The sequence below is a fragment of the Salmo salar genome, chromosome 10 (assembly GCF_965601325.2).
Source record: "Salmo salar chromosome 10, fSalSal1, whole genome shotgun sequence".
NCBI classification, from domain to species: domain Eukaryota; kingdom Metazoa; phylum Chordata; class Actinopteri; order Salmoniformes; family Salmonidae; genus Salmo; species Salmo salar.
The window spans coordinates 67,661,032-67,681,043 of record NC_138300.1 but is presented as its reverse complement, the minus strand read 5'-3'; the positions used below and the strand labels follow the sequence as shown (position 1 = coordinate 67,681,043).

The following is a 20,012-nucleotide window of genomic DNA, read 5'->3' as shown; positions in this document are numbered from 1 at the left end:
AATGTGCAGAAGATGAATGTGCAAGTAGAGATACTGGGGTGCAAAGAAACAAGATAAATAAATAATGACAGTATGGGGATGAGGTAGTTGGATGGGCTATTTACAGATGGGCTATGTACAGGTGCAATGATCTGTGAGCTGCTCTGACAGCTGGTGCTTAAAGCTAGTGAGGGCGATATGGGTCTCCAGCTTCAGTGATTTTTGCAGTTCATTCCAGTCATTGGCAGCAGAGAACTGGAAGGAAAGGCAGCTAAAGGAAGAATTGGCGTTGGGGGTGACCAGTGAGATATACGTGCTGGAGCGCGTGCTATGGGTGGGTGTTGCTATGGTGACCAGTGAGCTGAGATAAGGCGGGGCTTTACCTAGCAGAGACTTGTAGATGGCCTGGAGCCAGTGGGTTTGGCGACGAGTATGAAGCGAGGGTCAGCCAACGAGAGCGTACAGGTCGCTGTGATGGGTAGTATATGGAGCTTTGGTGACAAAACTGTGATAGACTGCATCCAATTCGCTGAGTAGAGTGTTGGAGGCTATTTTGTAAATGACATCGCCAAAGTCGAGGATCGGTAGGATGGTCAATTTTACGAGGGTATGTTTGGCAGCATGAGTGAAGGATACTTTGTTAAGAAATAGGAAGCCGATGCTTAATGTGAGTCTGGAAGGAGAGTTTACAGTCTAACCAGACACCTAGGTATTTGTAATTGTCCACATATTCTAAGTCCGAACCGTCCAGAGTAGTGATGCTAGACGGGCAGGCGGGTGCGGGCAGCGATCGGTTGAATAGCATGCATTTAGTTTTACTTGCATTAAAGAGCAGTTGGAGGCCACGGAAGGAGAGTTGTATGGCATTGAAGCATGTCTGGAGGTTAGTTAACACAGTGTCCAAAGAAGGGCCAGAGGTATACAGAATGGTGTCGTCTGCCTAGAGGTGGATCAGAGAATCACCAGCAGCAAGAGCGACACCATTGATGTATACAGAGTAGAGAGTCAGCCCAAGAATTGAACCCTGTGGCACCCCATAGAGACTGCCAGAGGTCCGGACAACAGGCCCTCCGATTTTGACACACTGGACTCTGTCTGAGAAGTAGTTGGTGAACCAGGCGAGGCAATCATTTGAGAAACCAAGGCTGTTGAGTCTGCCAATAAGAACGTGGTGATTGACAGAGTCGAAAGCCTTGGCAAGGTCAATGAATACGGCTGTGCAGTAATGTCTCTTATCAATGGCGGTTATGATATCGTTTAGGACCTTGAGCGTGGCTGAGGTGCACCCATGACCAGCTCTGAAACCAGATTGCATAGCGGAGAAGGTACGGTGGGATTCGAAATGGTCGGTAATCTGTTTGTTAACTTGGCTTTCGAAGACCTTAGAAAGGCAGGGTAGGCTAGATATAGGTCTGTAGCAGTTTGGGTTTAGAGTGTCTCCCCCTTTGAAGAGGAGGATGACCGCTGCAGCTGTCAAATCTTTGGGAATCTCAGACGATACGAAAGAGAGGTTGAACAGGCTAGTAATAGGGGTTGCAACAATTTTGGCAAATCACTTTAGAAAAAGAGAGGGTCCAGATTGTCTAGCCCGGCTGATTTGTAGGGGTCCAGATTTTGCAGCTCTTTTAGAACATCAGCTATCTGGATTTGGGTGAAGGAGAAATGGGGGAGGCTTGGGCGAGTTGCTGTGGGGGGTGGAGGGATGTTGACCGGGGTAGGGGTAGCCAGGTGGAAAGCATGGCCAGCTTATTGAAATTCTCAATTATAGTGGATTTATCGGTGCTGACAGTGTTTCCTAGCCTCAGTGCAGTGGGCAGCTGACAGGAGGTGCTCATATTCTCCATGGACTTTACAGTGTCCCAGAACTTTTTTGAGTTTGTACTACAGGATGCAAATTTCTGTTTGAAAAAGCAAGCCTTAGGAAAGCTAACTGCCTGTGTATATTGGTTCCTAACTTCCCTGAAAAGTTGCATATCACAGGGGCTATTTGATGCTAATGCAGAACGCCACAGGATGTTTTTGTACTGGTCAAGGGCAGTCAGGTCTGGAGAGAACAAAGGGCTATATCTGTTCCTAGTTCTACATTTTTTGAATGGAGCATGCTTATTTAAGATGGTGAAGGCGACACTTTTAAAGAATAACCAGGCATCCTCTACTGATGGGATGAGGTCAATATCCTTCCAGGATACCCGGGCCAGGTTGATTAGAAAGGCCTGCTCGCTGAAGTGTTTTAGGGAGCGTTTGACAGTGATGAGGGGTGGTCATTTGACCGCAGACCCATTACGGATGCAGGCAATGATCGCTGACATCTTGGTTGAAAACAGCAGAGGTGTATTTAGAGGGCAAGTTGGTCAGGATGATATTGACCTCATCTCGTCAGTAGAGGATGCCTGGTTGTTCTTCAAAAGTGCTTTTCTCACCATCTTAAATAAGCATACCCCTTTCAAAACGTTTTGATCTAAGAACAGATATAGCCCTTGGTTCACTCCAGATCCTTGACCTGCACAAAACATCCTGTGGCGCACTGCACTAGCTTCGAATAGTCGATAAATCCACGATAATTGAGAATTTCAATAAGCATTTCTCTACAGCTGGCCAGGCTTTCCACCTGGCTACCCCAACCCCGGCCAACAGCTCTGCACCCCCCGCAGCAACTGGACCAAACCCCCCCTGGTTCTCCTTCACCCAAATCCAGACAGCTGATGTCCTGAAAGAGCTGCAAAATATGGATCCATACAAATCAACTGGGCTAGACAATCTGGACACTCTCTTCCTAAAATTATCCACCGCCATTGTCGCAACCCCTATTACTAGCCTGTTCAACCTCTATTTTGTTTTGTCTGAGATTCCTAAAGAATGGAAAGCAGCCACGGTCATCCCCCTCTTCAAAGGGGGTGACACTCTAGACCCAACAGACCAATATCCATCCTGACCTGCCTTTCTAAAGTCTTTGAAAGCCAAGTGAACAAACAGATCACCGACCATCTCCAATCCCACCGTATCTTCTCCGCTATGCAATCCGGTTTCCGAGCTGGTCACGGATGGTGAGCTGGCCACGCTCAAGGTCCTAAACGATATCATAACCACCATTGATAAAAAAAAAACAGTACTGTGCAGCCATCTTCGACGACCTGGCCAAGACTTTCGACTCTGTCAATCACCGTATTCTTATCGGCAGACTCAACAGCCTTGGTTTCTCTAATGATTGCTCGCCTGGTTCACCAACTACTTCTCATATAGAGTTCAGTGTGTCAAATCGGAGGGCCTGTTGTCCGGACCTCTGGCAGTCTCTATGGGGTGCCACAGGGTTCAATTCTCGGGCCGACTCTCTTCTCTGTATATATCAATGATGTCGCTCTTGCTGCTGATGATTCTCTGATCCACTTCTACGCAGACGACACCATTCTGTATACATCTGGCCCTTCTTTGGACACTGTTAACCTCTCTGGGCTAGGTGGCACCAAATCGTCCCACCTACGTAACAGCCAGTTGAATCCTGTGGCGCGATTTTCAAATACCTTATAAATCCTATTACTTCAATTTCTCAAACATATGACTATTTTACAGCTATTTAAAGACAAGACTCTCGTTAATCTAACCACACTGTCCGATTTCAAAAAGGCTTTACAACGAAAGCAAAACATTAGATTATGTCAGCAGAGTACCCAGCCAGAAATAATCAGACACCCATTTTTCAAGCTAGCATATAATGTCACATAAACCCAAACCACAGCTAAATGTAGCACTAACCTTTGATGATCTTCATCAGATGACAACCCTAGGACATTGTTATACAATACAAGCATGTTTTGTTCAATCAAGTTCATATTTATATCAAAAACCAGCTTTTTACATTAGCATGTGACGTTCAGAACTAGCATACCCCCCGCAAACTTCCGGGGAATTTACTAACAATTTACTAAATTACTCACGATAAACGTTCACAAAAAGCATAACAATTATTTTAAGAATTATAGATACAGAACTCCTCTATGCACTCGATATGTCCGATTTTAAAATAGCTTTTTGGTGAAAGCACATTTTGCAATATTCTAAGTACATAGCCCAGCCATCACGGGCTAGCTATTTAGACACCCAGCAGGTTTAGCCTTCACCAAAATCAGATTTACTATTACAAAAGGTTGATTACCTTTGATGTTCTTCGTCAGAATGCACTCCCAGGACTTCTACTTCAATAACAAATGTTGGTTTGGTCCCAAATAATCCATCGTTATATCCAAACAGCGGCGTTTTGTTCGTGTGTTCAAGAAACTATCCGAAATGGTAAATCAGGGTTACGAGCATGGCGCATTTCGTGACAAAAAAATTCTAAATATTCCATTACCGTACTTCGAAGCATGTCAACCGCTGTTTAACCTCTATGGGCTAGGTGGGACGCTAGCGTCCCACCCGTGGTGCACTCCATCAACAGCAGGTGCATTTCAAGAGCGGCAAATTTGAATCCAAATTAATGTCAAAATTCAAATTTTTCAAACATACAACTATTTTACACCCTTTGAAAGATAAACATCTCCTTAATCTAACCACGTTTTACGATTTCAAAAAGGTTTTACGGCAAAAGCATAAATTTAGAGTATGTTAGGACAGTACATTTACAAGAGTTGTGTGTAATGTTTTGTCAATTCAAAGACAGGGTCACCAAAACCATAAAACCAGCTAAAATGATGCACTAACCTTTTACAATCTCCATCAGATGACACTCCTAGGACATTATGTTAGACAATGCATGCATTTTTAGTTCTATCAAGTTCATATTTATATCCAAAAACAGCGTTTTACTATGGCATTGATGTTGAGGAAATCGTTTCCCTCCAATAACCGGCAGTCAAGTCAACACCACAAATTAAATAATTAAAATTAGAAAACATTGGTAAAATATTATATTGTCATTTAAAGAATTATAGATTTACATCTCTTGAACGCAATCAATTTGCCAGATTTAAAAATAACCTTACTGGGAAATCACACTTTGCAATAATCTGAGCACTGCGCCCAGAAAAATACGCATTGCGATACAGACTAGACGTCATGTTGGGGAGATCTAAAATCGAAAATACTATGTAAATAATCCATTACCTTTGATTCTCTTCATCAGATGTCACTTCCAGGTATCACAGGTCCATAACGAATGTAGTTTTGTTCAAAAAAGCTCATCATTTATGTCCAAAAATCTCCGTCTTGTTAGCACATGATCTAAGCCAGCCGGACTTCTCGTCATGAACGAGGGGAAAAAATATATTTACGTTCGTTCAAACATGTCAAACGTTGTATAGCATAAATCATTAGGGCCTTTTTTAACCAGAACATGAATAATATTCAAGGTGGACGAATGCATACTCTTTTATAACGTATTGGAACGAGGGTACCCAACATGAACTCGCGCGCCAGGTGTCTAATGGGCCATCATCGTTCCATGGCTCTTGTTCGGTCAGATCTCCCTCCAGAAGACTCAAAACACTTTGTAAAGGCTGGTGACATCTAGTGGAAGCAATAGGAAGTGCCAAAATATTCCTCAGCCCCTGTGTTTTTCAATGGGATAGGTTTAAAGGTAATACAACACATCAGGTATCCACTTCCTGTCAGAAAGTGTCTCAGGGTTTTGCCTGCCAAATGAGTTCTGTTATACTCACAGACACCATTCAAACAGTTTTAGAAACTTTAGAGTGTTTTCTATCCATATATAATAAGTATATGCATATTCTAGTTACTGGGTAGGATTAGTAACCAGATTAAATCGGGTACATTTTTTTTATCCAGCCGTGCAAATACTGCCCCCTAGCCCTAACAGGTTAAAATCTATTTTTATGCAATTTATCTCGTAAAAAAAGCGATAATATTCCGACCGGGAATCTGCGTTTCGGTAAATAGAGGGAAAAAAAGAAAGACGGGGGCGACCAGTGCACGCGCCTAAGCCCACTGTCCCCTGATCGGCCACTTGACAAAGGCGATAATGTGTTTCAGCCTTGGGCTGGAATGACGACATTCAGCTTTTTCCCGGGCTCTGAGAGCCTATGGGAGCCGTGGGAAGTGTCACGTTACCGCAGAGATCCTTTGTTTTGGAAAGAGATGTCAAAGAAAGCCAATAAATGGTCAGACAGGCCACTTCCTGTAAAGGAATCTCTCAGGTTTTTGCCTGCCATATGAGTTCTGTTATACTCACAGACACCATTCAAACAGTTTTAGAAACTTTAGGGTGTTTTCTATCCATATCTAATAAGTATATGCATATTCTAGTTACTGGGTAGGAGTAGTAACCAGATTAAATCGGGTACGTTTTTTATCCGGCCGTGTAAATACTGCCCCCTAGCCCTAAGAGGTTAACAAACCTCCAAACGAGCTTCAATGCCATACAACACTCCTTCCATGGCCTCCAACTGCTCTTAAATGCATGTAAAACTAAATGCATGCTCTTCAACCAATCACTGCTCGCACCCGCCCGCCCGTCCAGCATCACTACTCTGGACGGTTCTGACTTAGAATATGTGGACAACTATAAATACCTAGGTGTCTGGCTAGACTGTAAACTCTCCTTCCAGACTCAAATTAAGCATCTCCAATCCAAAGTTAAATCTAGAATCGGCTTCCTATTTCGCAACAAAGCCTCCTTCACTCATGCTGCCAAACATACCCTCGTAAAACTGACTATCCTGCCGATCCTTGACTTTGGCGATGTCATTTACAAAATAGCCTCCAACACTCCACTCAGCAAATTGGATGCAGCCTATCACAGTTTTGTCACCAAAGCCCTATACACTACCCACCATTGTGACCTGTATGCTCTCGTTGGCTGGTTCTCGCTACATATTCGTCGCCAAACCCACTGGCTCCAGGTCATCTATAAGTATTTGCTAGGTAAAGCTCCGCCTTATCTCAGCACACTGGTCACTATCGCAACAACCACCCGTAGCACGCGCTCCAGCAGGTATATTTCACTGGTCATCCCCAAAGCCAACATCTCCTTTGGCCGCCTTTCCTTCCAGTTCTCTGCTGCCAATGACTGGAACGAATTGCAAAAATCACTGGAAGTTGGAGACATATCTCCCTTGCTAACTTCAAGCATCGGCTGTTAGAGCAGCTTACCGATCGCTGCAGCTGTACACAGTCCATCTGTAAATAGCCCATCCAACCAACTACCTACCTCATCCCCATATTTGTTTTTTCTGCTTTTTGCACACCAGCATTTCTACTCGCACATCCTCATCTGCACATCAATCACTCCAGTGTTAATTGCTAAATTGTAATTACTTCGCTACTATTGTCACGACTTCCGCCCAAGTCGGTCCCTCTCCTTGTTCGGGCGGCGTTCGGCGTCACCGGTCTTCTAGCCATCGCCGCTCCACCTTTCATTTTCCATTTGTCTTGGTTTTCCGCACACCTGGTTCACATGCCCTCATCTGACTATATGTATATATATATATCCCTCTGTTCCCCCCCATGTCTGTGTGTGGAATTGTTTGTTTGTTACGTGTGGTTCGCATCAGGCTGGTTTGCGCCAGGAATGTGTTTGACCCGTGTGTTTTGTTTATTGTACCGTTTGTGTACTTTGGGTGTTATCGCTGTTTTCCTTGGGCATGAATAAAGTGCGCCTGTTATCACCCATCTCTGCTCTCCTGCACCTGACTTACCTTCAACCAGTTGCGCACATTGTGACAACTATGGACTATTTATTGCCTTACCTCCTTACTTAATTTGCACACACTGTATACAGATTTTCTATTGTGTTATTAACTATACATTTGTTTATCCCATGTGTAACTCCGTGTTGTTGTTTTGTCGCACTGCTTTGCTTTATCTTGGCTAGGTCGCAGTTGTAAATGAGAACTTGTTCTCAACTGTCCTACCTGGTTAAATAAAGGTGAAATTAAAAAGAATCAATTTTGAAGTCAAGGGGTATGAATACTTTCTGAAGGCATTGTGTCCGGAGTGACTTACAGACATTCAACTAAAGTAGATAAGACAAACACAATTAACGTATTTCTTCATTTGGGATGCAAATGATGTGAACCACCGTACCATCATCCACCCGTTTTCATGATCGAAATGCAAACAAAAGCAGTTTGCCGATACAACATTGAAAGCGTCTTACTGCATGGTTTATTGGTAATCTAGACCAGCTCTTGTTCCCCACTGAAGAATCATATGTTTATGATACAGGAATAGGCTTCAGACTTGAGATACAGTATTTATGCCGCATGAAAGTGTAGTGGCACATTTGTTGTGCTGGGAGACCCATCTAAAGCTCTTCAAATATTCTTGTGACCAACCAAAATAACACCAAAACCAATTTCTCTTTCTTCAGACTTCAACCTAAGAGTAAGCTAGCTGAAACCCACCATTTGGGAAAACACAATACTTTTGTGATGTGAAAGCAATGTTTCTAGCTCAGCAAGAAAGTACAAACTGATCTGGGTCCAGTTTACCACTTTTACACCGCGACCCAAAATGAATCAGCATTGGCTCCGGATCCATTATTAGGAAACACTACAACCGCGTGCATGTGGGGGCAGTCGTAATAAAGTCCCATCATGCCATCTTAGCATTCTGGTTCATCTGGCACTATGGTGATGAGTATCAGAAACATGACACACACACACACACACTCTCTCTCTCTCCCTTTCATCATACCTATCTTGGCAAAGGGAGCACAACAGCGGTACAAATACGTCCAGTGGATCGTATTACTACCATGTTTATTATGATATCCTATACTGAATTAGATCTTTCCATAACACAGTGCACACCCAGGTCACATTAGAATGAGAGCAGGGGGACAATACTACAATATAAAATGCTCTGCTTTCAGCAACCAAAAGACAAAAACTTTGACAGTGGTTCCAAAGAAAACACTATACAGTAAATTATAATAAGTTACTTGTATGCATTGTGTAGCCTAACAACACTATTAAATACTTGTAATACACATAATATAACTTGTTACCGTATTAACACTTGACTAGTATTGCACTGTTCATAGGTGCAAAAAGAAAAGAGGGAGGCGCTGCATGGCGCCGGAGGAGATGGCTGCCGTTTTACCAATTATTTTGTACATAACATTTCTGTCACCGTCTCTTATGACCGAAAAGAGCTTCTGGATATCAGAACAGCGATTACTCACCTCGTACTGCATTTTTTTCTTTAATGAGTCGGACACAAAAGGATTTACTTTAGACACCTGACAAGGCCCAAATCCCCGTCATTCGCATGAAGAAGAGACAGAGATATTGGGGACGTAGGTCGGGGTGCCTTGTAAGGATCCGACGGCGAGTGCGTAATCCGCCTCTACCATCAGTCCTATTAGCCAACGTGCAATCATTGGATAATAAAATGGATGACCTCCGATCAAGACTATCCTACCAACGGGACATTAAAAAACTGTAATATCTTATGTTTCACCGAGTCGTGGCTGAACGACAACATGGATAACATACAGCTGGCTGGGTTTTCGGTGCATCGGCAAGACAGAACAGCTGCCTCTGGTAAGACAAGGGGTGGCGGTCTGTGTCTATTTGTAAATAACAGCTGGTGCACAAAATCTAATATTAAGGAAGTTTCAAGGTTTTGCTCACCTGAGTATCTCATGAAAAGCTGTAGACCACACTATTTGCCAAGAGTTTTCATCTATATTTTTCGTAGCAGTCTATTTACCACCACGAACCGATGCTGGCACTAAGAAAGCACTCAACAAGCTGCATAAGGCCATAAACAAAGAAGAAAATGCTCATGGCCGGGGACTTTAATGCATGGAAACTTAAATCCGTTTTACCTCATTTCTACCAGCATGTTACATGTGCAACCAGAGGAAAAAAAAACTCTAGACCATCTTTACTCCACACACAGAGACGTGTACAAAGCTCTGGCTCACCATTCATTTGGCAAATAACCAGAACTCTATCCTCCTGATTCCTGTTTACAAGCAAAAACTAAAGCAGGAAGTACCAGTGACTCGCTCAATACAGAAGGTCAGAAGGCGCAGATGCTAAGCTACTGGACAGTTTTGCTAGCACAGACTGGAATATGTTCCGGGATTCTTCCAATGGTATTGAGGAGTACACCACCTCAGCCACTGGCTCATCAATAAGTGTATCGAGGACGTCGCCCACACAGTGACCGTACATGCATACCCCAACCAGAAGCCATGGATTACAGGCAACATCCACACTGAGCTAAAGGGTAGAGTTGCCGCTTTCAAAGAGCAGGACTCTAACCCGGACGCTTATAAAGAAATCCCGCTATGCCTTCAGACGAACCATCAAACAGGCAAAGCGTAAATACAGGACTCGTACTACACCGGCTGCAAACGCTCGTCGGATGTGGCAGGGCTTGCAAACAATTACAGACTACAAAGGGAAACACATCCACGAGCTGCCCAGTAACACAAGCCTACCAGACGAGCTGAATGACTTCTATGCTCGCTTCGAATCAAGCAACACTGAAGCATGCATGAGAGCATCAGCTGTTCCGGATGACTGTTTGATCACGCTCTCCGTAGCTGATGTGAATTAGACCTTTAAACATGTCAACATTTACACGGCCGCAGGGCCAGACGGATTACTCCGAGCATGCGATTACCACCTGGGATGTGTCTTCACTGACATTTTCAACTTGTCCCTGACTGAGTCTGTAATACCAACATGTGTCAAGCAGACCACCATAGTGCCTGTGCCCATGAACACCAAGGTAACCTGCCTAAATGACAACCGACCGGTAGTTCACACGTCTGTAGCCATGAAGTGCTTTGAAATGCTGGTCATGGCTCACATCAACACCATTATCTCAGAAACCCTAGACCCACTCCAATTTGCATACCACCCCTACAGATGATGCCATCTCTATTGCACTCTACACTGCCCTTTCCCACCTGGACAAAAGGAACACCTACTGAGAATGCTATTCATTGACAACAGCTCAGCGTTCAACACCATAGTATCCTCAAAGCTCATTACTAAGCTAAGGACACTGGGACTAAACACCTCCCTCTGCCACAGGATCCTGGACTTCCTGACAGCCGCCCCCAGGTGGTAAGGGTAGGTAACAACACATCTGACACACTGATCCTCAACACGGGGGCACCTCAGGGGTGTCTGCTCAGTCCCCTCCTGTACTCCCTGTTCACCCGCGACTGCGTGGCCAAGCACAACTCCAACACCATCATTAAGTTTACAGACAACACAACAGTGGTAGGCCTGATCACCGACAACGATGACACAGCCTATAGGGAGGAGGACAGAGACGTGGCAGTGTGGTGCTAGGATAACAACTTCTCCCTCAACGTGATCAAGACAAAGGAGATGATCGTGGACTACAGGAAAAGGCAGGCCAAACAGGCAGGTTGAGAGCTTCAAGTTCCTTGGTGTCCACATCACCAACGAGCTATCATGGTCCAAACACACCAAGACAGTCGTGAAGAGGGCATGACAATGCCTACTCCCCCTCAGGAGACTGAAAAGATTTGGCATGGGTCCTCAGATCCTGAAAAAGTTCTACAGCTGCACCATCGAGAGCATCCTGACTGGTTGCATCAGCGCCTGGTATGGCAACTGCTCTGCACTACAGAGGGTAGTGCGTAAGGCCCAGTACATCATTGGGGCCAAGCTTCCTGCCATCCAAGACCTCTATACCAAGCTATACCATAGACTATTCTCTCTGCTATTGCACGGCAAGCGGTACCGGAGCGCCACGTCTAGGTCCAAGAGGCTTCTAAACAGCTTCTACCCCCAAGCCATAAGACTCATGAACAGCTAATCAAACGGCTACCCGGACTGTTTGCATTGTCCCCCCCATTTTTACACTGCTGCTAGTCTCTGTTTATTATCTATGCATCGTCACTTTACCTCTACCTACATGTACATATTACCTCAACTAAACTGTGCCCCCGCACATTGACTCTGTACCAGTACCCACTGTATACCACCTTGTTACTGTTATTTTATTGTTGCTCTTTAATTATATATTGTTCTTTTTTCTTCTTTTATACTTCAGTTTATTTTAGTAAATACTTTCTTAAAAACGTTTTCTTAACTGCATTGTTGGTTAAGGGCTTGTAAGTAAGCATTTCATTAAGGTCAACAACTTGTTTTTGGCGCATGTGACAAATACAATTTTATTTTATTTGTTTTGATGTATTCATTGCTGTTACAATAATATGTGTAATAACACTTTTCACACTTGCGATACACTTCATGTAATATGTTACTGTTTTAACACTTACAGACTAGTATAGCACAGTTAATAGGTTCACAGAAAGGGGTATTCACTTAAACCACTTAAACCGTTGGACTCGTCAAGACAAATAACATTTTGACAAGAGGATGACCTCACCCGTATGCCAAATGGCCACAGAGAAAAGGGCAACGATAGACTACAATCTCTCTCCTGGTAACTTAAGGCATAACAACAGGTTCACAATCAGTGCCAGCTTTGGTGCTTGGCCCATAATTTATAGGTGTTAGGACAGCATAAGGTAAGGGTAGCTGATCCTAGATCATTCATAAAGGGCAAGATTAGCAGGATAACTGGGTTCCTTATTTGACAGAGTTGTTTTTGTTCAGGGAAAGTATGCAGCCTCGGCCTACCACACAGAGACCAATTAAGGTGCATTAATTGAGGAATAAACTGAATGTGCAAGAAACAGCTGCCATTTGAGGAAAATGGAAACTCAATAACAAGGCTTTAATGCCAAATGAAGCACTATCAGGGTCCTTCAGTAAGACTTTAAGTCTGTTAGTCATCTTATATGCTAAAGCAGGTAATGCTATTCTATCTGCCCACCACCCCAAGCTGTCACCAGTTGAGACTGGGAGTAGGCCTAACCACACACACACTGCTAATACAATGATACTGTACATGAGGAGTGTAGCAGTAGCATGGCAGTATAGCATGTAGTGATTAGATATTTTAAAATGAAACTTAGGGGTTAGGGGAATATTGTTATTTAATTAATTCTCTCAATCACAATCATATCAAATGTTATTGGTCCATACACATGGTTAGCAGATGTTATTGAGAGTGTAGTGAAATGCTTGTTCTTTGTGTTCCGACAGTGCAGCAATATCTAACAAGTAATCTAACAATTCCACAACAACTACCTTATACAGACAAATCCAAGTAAAGGGATGGAATAAGAATATATACATATAAATATATGGAAGAGCAATGACCGACCGGCATAGGCAAGATGCAATAGATGGTATAAAATACAGTATATACATATGGGATGAGTAATGCAAGATATGTAAACATCATTATTAAAGTGGCATTAATAAAGTGACTAGTGATCCATTGTATGTAGTCTGTATGTAGGCAGCAGCCTCTCTGTGTTAGTGATGGCTCAATATCAATTATATGAAATCAGCTTGTTCCTTTCAACTGTTTTTATATGCAGACGATTCAGCTCTTTTGGTCTCTCACAAAGTATGGTTGAGAGCCAGCTTAGTGCAGAACTGACGATTATCAGTAACTGGCTGTCAGACAACAAGCAGTTTCTTCATTTGGGGAAAATAGATTACATTTTATTTGGATCTAAGATCAGGCTAGGTAGATCACCAGGCTTTAGAGTCACGGTTGGTGACAGAGTTTACAGCCAAGAACTGTGTTAAATACTTAGACTGTGAACTAGACAGGTTCCTCACAGGGGAGAGTATGGGGCAGAAAGTGATTGCCAAAGTCAACTAGGAAGTGACATTTCTGGCCAGAAAAGCCACATTTGTAGATAAAGGGAACTTGAAAAAACAGCAGTTAGTGCTACCTCATTTGGACTGTGTGCACTACCTGGTACAGTAGTTCCCCAAGTTCATCAAGAACAAGCTACAGACATCTCAAAATAAAATGTCATGGGTCATTCTGAATCTTAGCCCTCTGGGTCATGTTGGGAAAGGGGGATACCTAGTCAGTTGTCCAACTGAATGTATTCAACTGAAATGTGTCTTCCGCATTTAACCCAACCCCTCTGAATCAGAGAGGTGTGGGAGGCTGCCTTAAATCGACATCCACGTCTTCAGCGCCCGGGGAACAGTGGGTTAACTGCCTTGCTCAGGGGCAGAACAACAGATTTTTACCTTTTCAGCTCGGTCCTTCTCAGTTCAGTGAACTACAGTGGCTATCAGTTAATACAAGGGTAATTTAGCTGAAGCTGGGATTGGCCCATAAAATCGTGTATGTTACAGCCCCCCAGTATCTAAAGAACTATCTTACTACTGTCAGGGACTCCTACGCCATGAGAGGCGGTGCCAGATATTTTGTGTCACCTCGATTCAAGAGCGGTACTGGCCAGAACATGTTTTTATATACGGCAGTGGTAGAGTGGAACAAACTCCCGGCTGAGATAAAAACTGTTTTTCCCAGTCTTAAATTCAAACACTCCTGCAAGGCTTGGTTAATGATGAGATAGCCTCCTAGCCAAGTATAAATACACTCTGCGCTAGTGGAGTGATTTGTTAGATGTGTATATTAGCTTTTTTGTATATATCTTAATATGTGGACATTTATATTATTGAATGTATGGCACAGAGTGCCCAGGTCCATTGTTTTGCCCTGCTGCCACTTGCCTCCATTTTGGATGTCCCCATTGAAATGCATGACATAATTTTCAATGGAGCAGTCCACAACACTACGTTGGGGGTGCAGCATTAGGCTGCAGTGCATTCTCTTTACCGCATGTGTTCAATATTGTCTGTGTGTTGCTTCACCATGTGGTGGTACAAACGGAAGTACACACACAGACTCAAACTAGCTAGCTTTTAGCAAGTTGAAAAGCAAAGTACATGTGCGTCAAATACGGAAAATGCAGGCTAGACATGCGGCAAAACAAAACTCATATGCATCTGGTGGACATCGGACAGGATGTGAACAATAGTTGAGCCAGCTAACGGTAGCCGCTAAACTAATAGCGACCAGTATAGGCTTGACGGGCTAGCGATTGCAGTTACTCTAAAAATACTACTCTGTAATATATAACACTTGGATTGGGAGATGGCCCTTAGACCATATAAACGGAGGAGAAAAGAAACCACGTTATTACCTTAGAGGAGCTATAAATCAATAAGTTCAAAGCAGAATATTAGCTTGCACCCTTTTGTCTTATATTATTCCATGGGCTAGCCTGTTTAAGCAGCAAACCCAGGCATCTCTAAGGCAAGATTGCTAACCGTTTTCACTCAATCAATTAACACATTTTAATGTACAATTTCAACATAAAAGGTGCTCAGATTTCGACTAAAATTGTCTTTAGATAATGTGCTTGTGTAAATGGCATACTTGTTTTAACAGAATAATGAAAAATGAGGCAGGAGGAAATGTTTACCGTTCACAGTTTCTCCTTTCGAGTGTTGAGGGGAGACACAAAACGCTGTTCCCACCTCCCTACCACGCCCCCCGCTGGTGCAACAGGCATAAACAATTCCCAACTGAAATCATTGGGAGGACTCAGCCCAAATAATAGTGTATTACAACAATATGAAAATATCAAAAACGTGTGAGATTTGTATCGTTTTTAAATTACATTTGCATTTTAGTGATTGAGTTGACGCTAATTTCCAGAGTGACTTACATTATTGCATTCCTCTTAAAATAGCTAGGTGAGACAACAGCATAGCACCATCGTAGAAGGCACCTTTTACCTCGACAAAGTAGGTATCAGTAAGTCCAGTGATAGTAGGAAAAAGTGCATATATATATATATATATATATATATATATATATATATATGCCATGCAAAACCAATAATAATTCCAATAATAATTCTGGAATACATTTCAAAGCAATACATGCATTGAACAAAACAAATATGTTCCGAACACATTTTGCATGATGAAAATACATAGGCCTATCAATAATATAATTTTTGGTATGGAGCTGTGACATTTATATAGGTTATTAAAATATATGACAATATATTTTAAAATGTATGTCACTTTATATGGCCTTTTTTGCCTTTACCTCCCTTATCTCAGACTTATTTTTCTACTGTATGTTTTTTTTACTCCATGTGTAACTCTGTGTTGTTGTGTGTCAAACTGCTTTGCTTTATCTTGGCCAGGTCGCAATTGTAAATGAGAACTTGTTCTCAACTTGCCTACCTGGTTAAATAAAGGTGAAATAAATAAAATAAACAATATGAGTTAAAAATATATATATGTCACGTTTTTTCGTATGGGCACACGAGCCCTTGTCAACAGAATATATGTATGTATCTATTTTAAATACATTTACAGTAATTATCATGTTAACTGAAATAGGGATTTAGAAGGAAAGTTGAGAGGCTCAGTAGAGTGGTGAAAAGGTATAGCAAAGCCACAACGGGACAGCTCTTCAGTGCATCCGTTACTGGAGGGTACAGGAAAAAAAGACAAATAGTTCAGTCACATGATAGGTTTCGGTTTTGGAACATTTTAGAAAGGACCAAGACAAAGAAAAATTCGAGACGAAAAAAATACGATCACGCATGTCTGTCGAAAAATATTCACGGACTTATTAGGCTATTTACGTTTATGCTTAGAAAATGATGATTTGCCTCTATAATCAAGGCAGATTTGTTTTGAAGTGGTAGCTACTACAACAACTGATCATCACATCATCAAAGAGATACCGCATAGCATCAATAGACCACCGGCAATGAATTGCGTGGGCATCTGTCTGGTCTAGTATTACCGAAACCCTAAAATGCATGCCGAGTTCTCGCAGCTCATTGTATGGATCATTATCAACCTCTGCACATCCATAGAGGCAGAATGAATAACAAACATTTTGTGGGTGACAATCGCGAAATAAACACGGACATGCTTTCATGATCACGTGCTGTTCTGTAGGCCTATTTAGGGTAAACTAGGTCCTATGTGCGCCTGTGGTATGATAATGCTCGTCATTGGAGGAAAAACGAGACATACAAGACAGGCCTATAGCCTACCCGTCACACTGACAAGCAAGACATACAACCCCTGTAGAGCTAACGAGCCTTCCTTTATCTCTATTAGCCCAGGCCTTCAAATCAACCCCGTGACACTGATCAAATCTGAATATATTCTTAATGGCACATTTTGATTTAAATGCCCATATTTCTACGTGTGACATCAAATAGCCAAACTTACCACTGTCACTGGCGAAACCATCTCTCAATCGATCACTGTAGTATATATTCGCAAAGCAACTGGAGATTGCGACGCTGAGCTGCGGCCGTTTTCCCGCACTGTACGGTTCACTAAAATTGCTGTAGTCTTTCTTTGTGATGCGTATTGTTTTGGTCACTTTTCGGGGCAGACTGGCATAAGGGGAGGAGGCAAACCGACCATAATTGTAGGTGGAGATAGACTCTTTAGGCACCGATAGGGTGTAGTTAAAATATCCGACCAATTAACAGACAGGAACAAAAAAAGAGGCAAGGTCAAGAGAATATAAACGCCCCTTTTAATACGAGACCGCTGTTTACCTATCGAAGCAGATGGCCTGTATTTACATCTTGTCTAATTACACATTTCACTTTGTTACACTGTATCTCTGTACATTTACATTGTGGTAACATTGTTCCATTGTAGACAATGATGAACAACACACTCGTCATTTTGTCTCGCGCGCTGTGCATCGAACTATTTTTTTTAACAGTCTTTTCTGCATTAGTAACAAAGTGGGAACTCTGACTTTACCACCATTGTAGCGCCATTGAGACCATCTCTATTTTGAAGTAGTCAATTTTCTTTTTCTACTATTTCTATGAGTTGGCAGACAAGTTGATAGGGTGCATAGCTAGTGACAGCTAGTGTGTTGTTTGAACAGGTATAAAGCCAATTGGTTGGTGATTTACTGCCACCTACAGTTATTCAGTGTTTGCTCACGAGTATAATTCATTGGTTGATACCCCTGATGACCCGGATGGAATTATGTGATCCTTCCTTCACCCATAGGAAGGCTCACCCAGTTGAATACTTTAAAATGGTGCAAGCCCTCAATGTCAATACCATAACGGGTTTTCTCCATCCTCTATTTAACTCTTAAGGTGGTAAATTCCCACTTCACACTTGGTTACTAACGCAGCATATGGGCACGTTCCTATATCCAGACGTTGCTGACGCATGCTAGATCTTATGTGCATGGATAGGTATCTTACATATCAGCTAATTACATCATATGTTATAGCAACCTGGTGCCCGACCATTGATCCCGGATTACACAGATTCAAACTTTTCTGTTTGACGGAAATTGTGTTCTGAAATCTGTTGACGGTGGTCATACACTCACTAACTAACTAACTAACTAACTAACTAACTAACTAACTAACTAGCTAGCTAGCTACACCGCACCTCTTTGAAGACAGCAAGACCTGGCAATAAATAAGGTCGTGAGCTCGGACATTTTCCTTCAGAATAAAAGTCATGTAATAAATATGATAACTATACGCTCGGAATTTTCCCTTCAGAATAAAAGTCCTGTAATGAATATGGTAAAAATGATACAAATGGAAATGTTCAAAATTCGTAAGATTTTATTATTAAGCAATGTTAGCTGACTTAGAATTATGTTTAACAACATCAAAAAAGGAAAAAAGTTAAAAGGCTTGATAGCACAAATAATATTATAGCACTGACAATATTGTTAACGGCATAAAAGGGAAACTTCAACACTAGACATTATTTGTGTTGTGTTTCTCCAGTTTGCCTACATAATTATGAGTAATGAGAGGGTGTTTCAAACATAATTATGCAGTGTAGCAGTATTTTTTTTATTTTGGGGCTGGGAGAGTTCAACCAATGGCGTCATTGGTTGATTGAGCCTGCTGTCTGATCTTAAAGGAATGGAGTTATGTTTTGTAGCAATTATTGTGGCATTTGTGTTTTGCATATTGCACGCTCACTTGAGTAGATATGGTTGTCCTTGTTCAATAAAGCCATTGGACTTGTCTCAACGATGTTCCTATCTGCCACGACATTGCAGGATATCTAGGTTGACTCATTTTCCCTGGCTTTTGTAAAGACTACAGTCTGACGAGAGCCATACGTCCTTGTTCCCACCCTCGAACACAGGTGTTTCAAAACAGGGGTGGTACTAGTTTACAGGTTCACTCTCTATCCAAGACTGCTAAATAATTAGCTACAATGGCTATTTATGATGATTCCTTTTTCCAAGAAGAGCTGGATGACATTTTTATTTATTTATGTTCTTTTAGATAGGAACATAAAGGCATATTTATTTGAGCTGGAATACACTGAAGAGGAGCAAGCAGCTGTGGCAGCCTAGACCAGCAGGACCAGGACTCAGGAGGATAAATGACAAACGACTAAGTTGTTTTGCTGTCGGCAGCTAGCTAGCAATATAATCTCTCTTTTAACCGAGACAGTGTTGTTCAGTACAGTACAATTTGGGGATCGATTCCGCCATAACGGGGCTTGCAAGAACCCCTACAAGCCAAGTTTAGATAACTGTGTTGTTTGCTATACCTAAAAGTTACTTTAGTATAACGTTATAGCTAGCTAACTAGCCTCAGTGCTTCTCATTTTGAGCAAAACTGTATAAATGTTTTGATGATGATGATGATGGTGGATAGTAAAGGAATTTCTTTGGCTTGATGACTCATATTAGTCTTAAGAGTAACTATACCTGTGTGTTGTAGTTAGCTAGCTAGGGAGCGGTCGAAATTGACTCAATTGTTACCCAAAGGAAAATGGGGGAGGCTCATGCTTTTTCAATTTCAGTCAGGGGATGGTTTAGTATTTAAAAATATAGTCCAGGGGAGGGTCATGTAATTTTTTAATCCATTAATATTGCTCAGTGTTTCAGAATTAGTTATTATTATATCTCATCTGTGCCCGATGCTCCCCCTCATACCTGATTCTCTGCTGGACACGCAAAATATCAAGTGCGTCTCAATCAAAGGATCCATAGCCTATACTATTGGCTATAGACCTAGGATATACAAAGAGCATGCTCGGAGAAGCACAAGGCAAAGTTACCCCCCCCCCCCCCCCAAAAAGGTAATATCTGTGCACACGATCTAGGCCTACTGATGTCCTCTTTAGTTTTAGAAGGAG

The 20,012-nt window shown here is 42.2% G+C and overlaps 1 protein-coding gene across 3 annotated transcripts in view; it reads right to left on the bottom strand.

Moving 5' to 3' along the window:
- Nucleotides 1-17,248, bottom strand: part of tmem86a (transmembrane protein 86A) — a 62,417-nt gene extending 45,169 nt beyond the window's left edge. For 2 of the 3 annotated variants that reach the window (XM_014123798.3, XM_014123799.3), the window contains exon 1: nt 17,082-17,248. In XM_014123798.3, coding sequence (XP_013979273.1) covers nt 17,082-17,102 — 21 coding nt within the window. In that variant the 5' untranslated portion in view covers nt 17,103-17,248. The remainder of the gene's footprint in view (nt 1-17,081) is intronic. The other variant, NM_001140997.2, reaches the window with a different exon arrangement.
- Nucleotides 17,249-20,012: the final 2,764 nt, after the last annotated feature.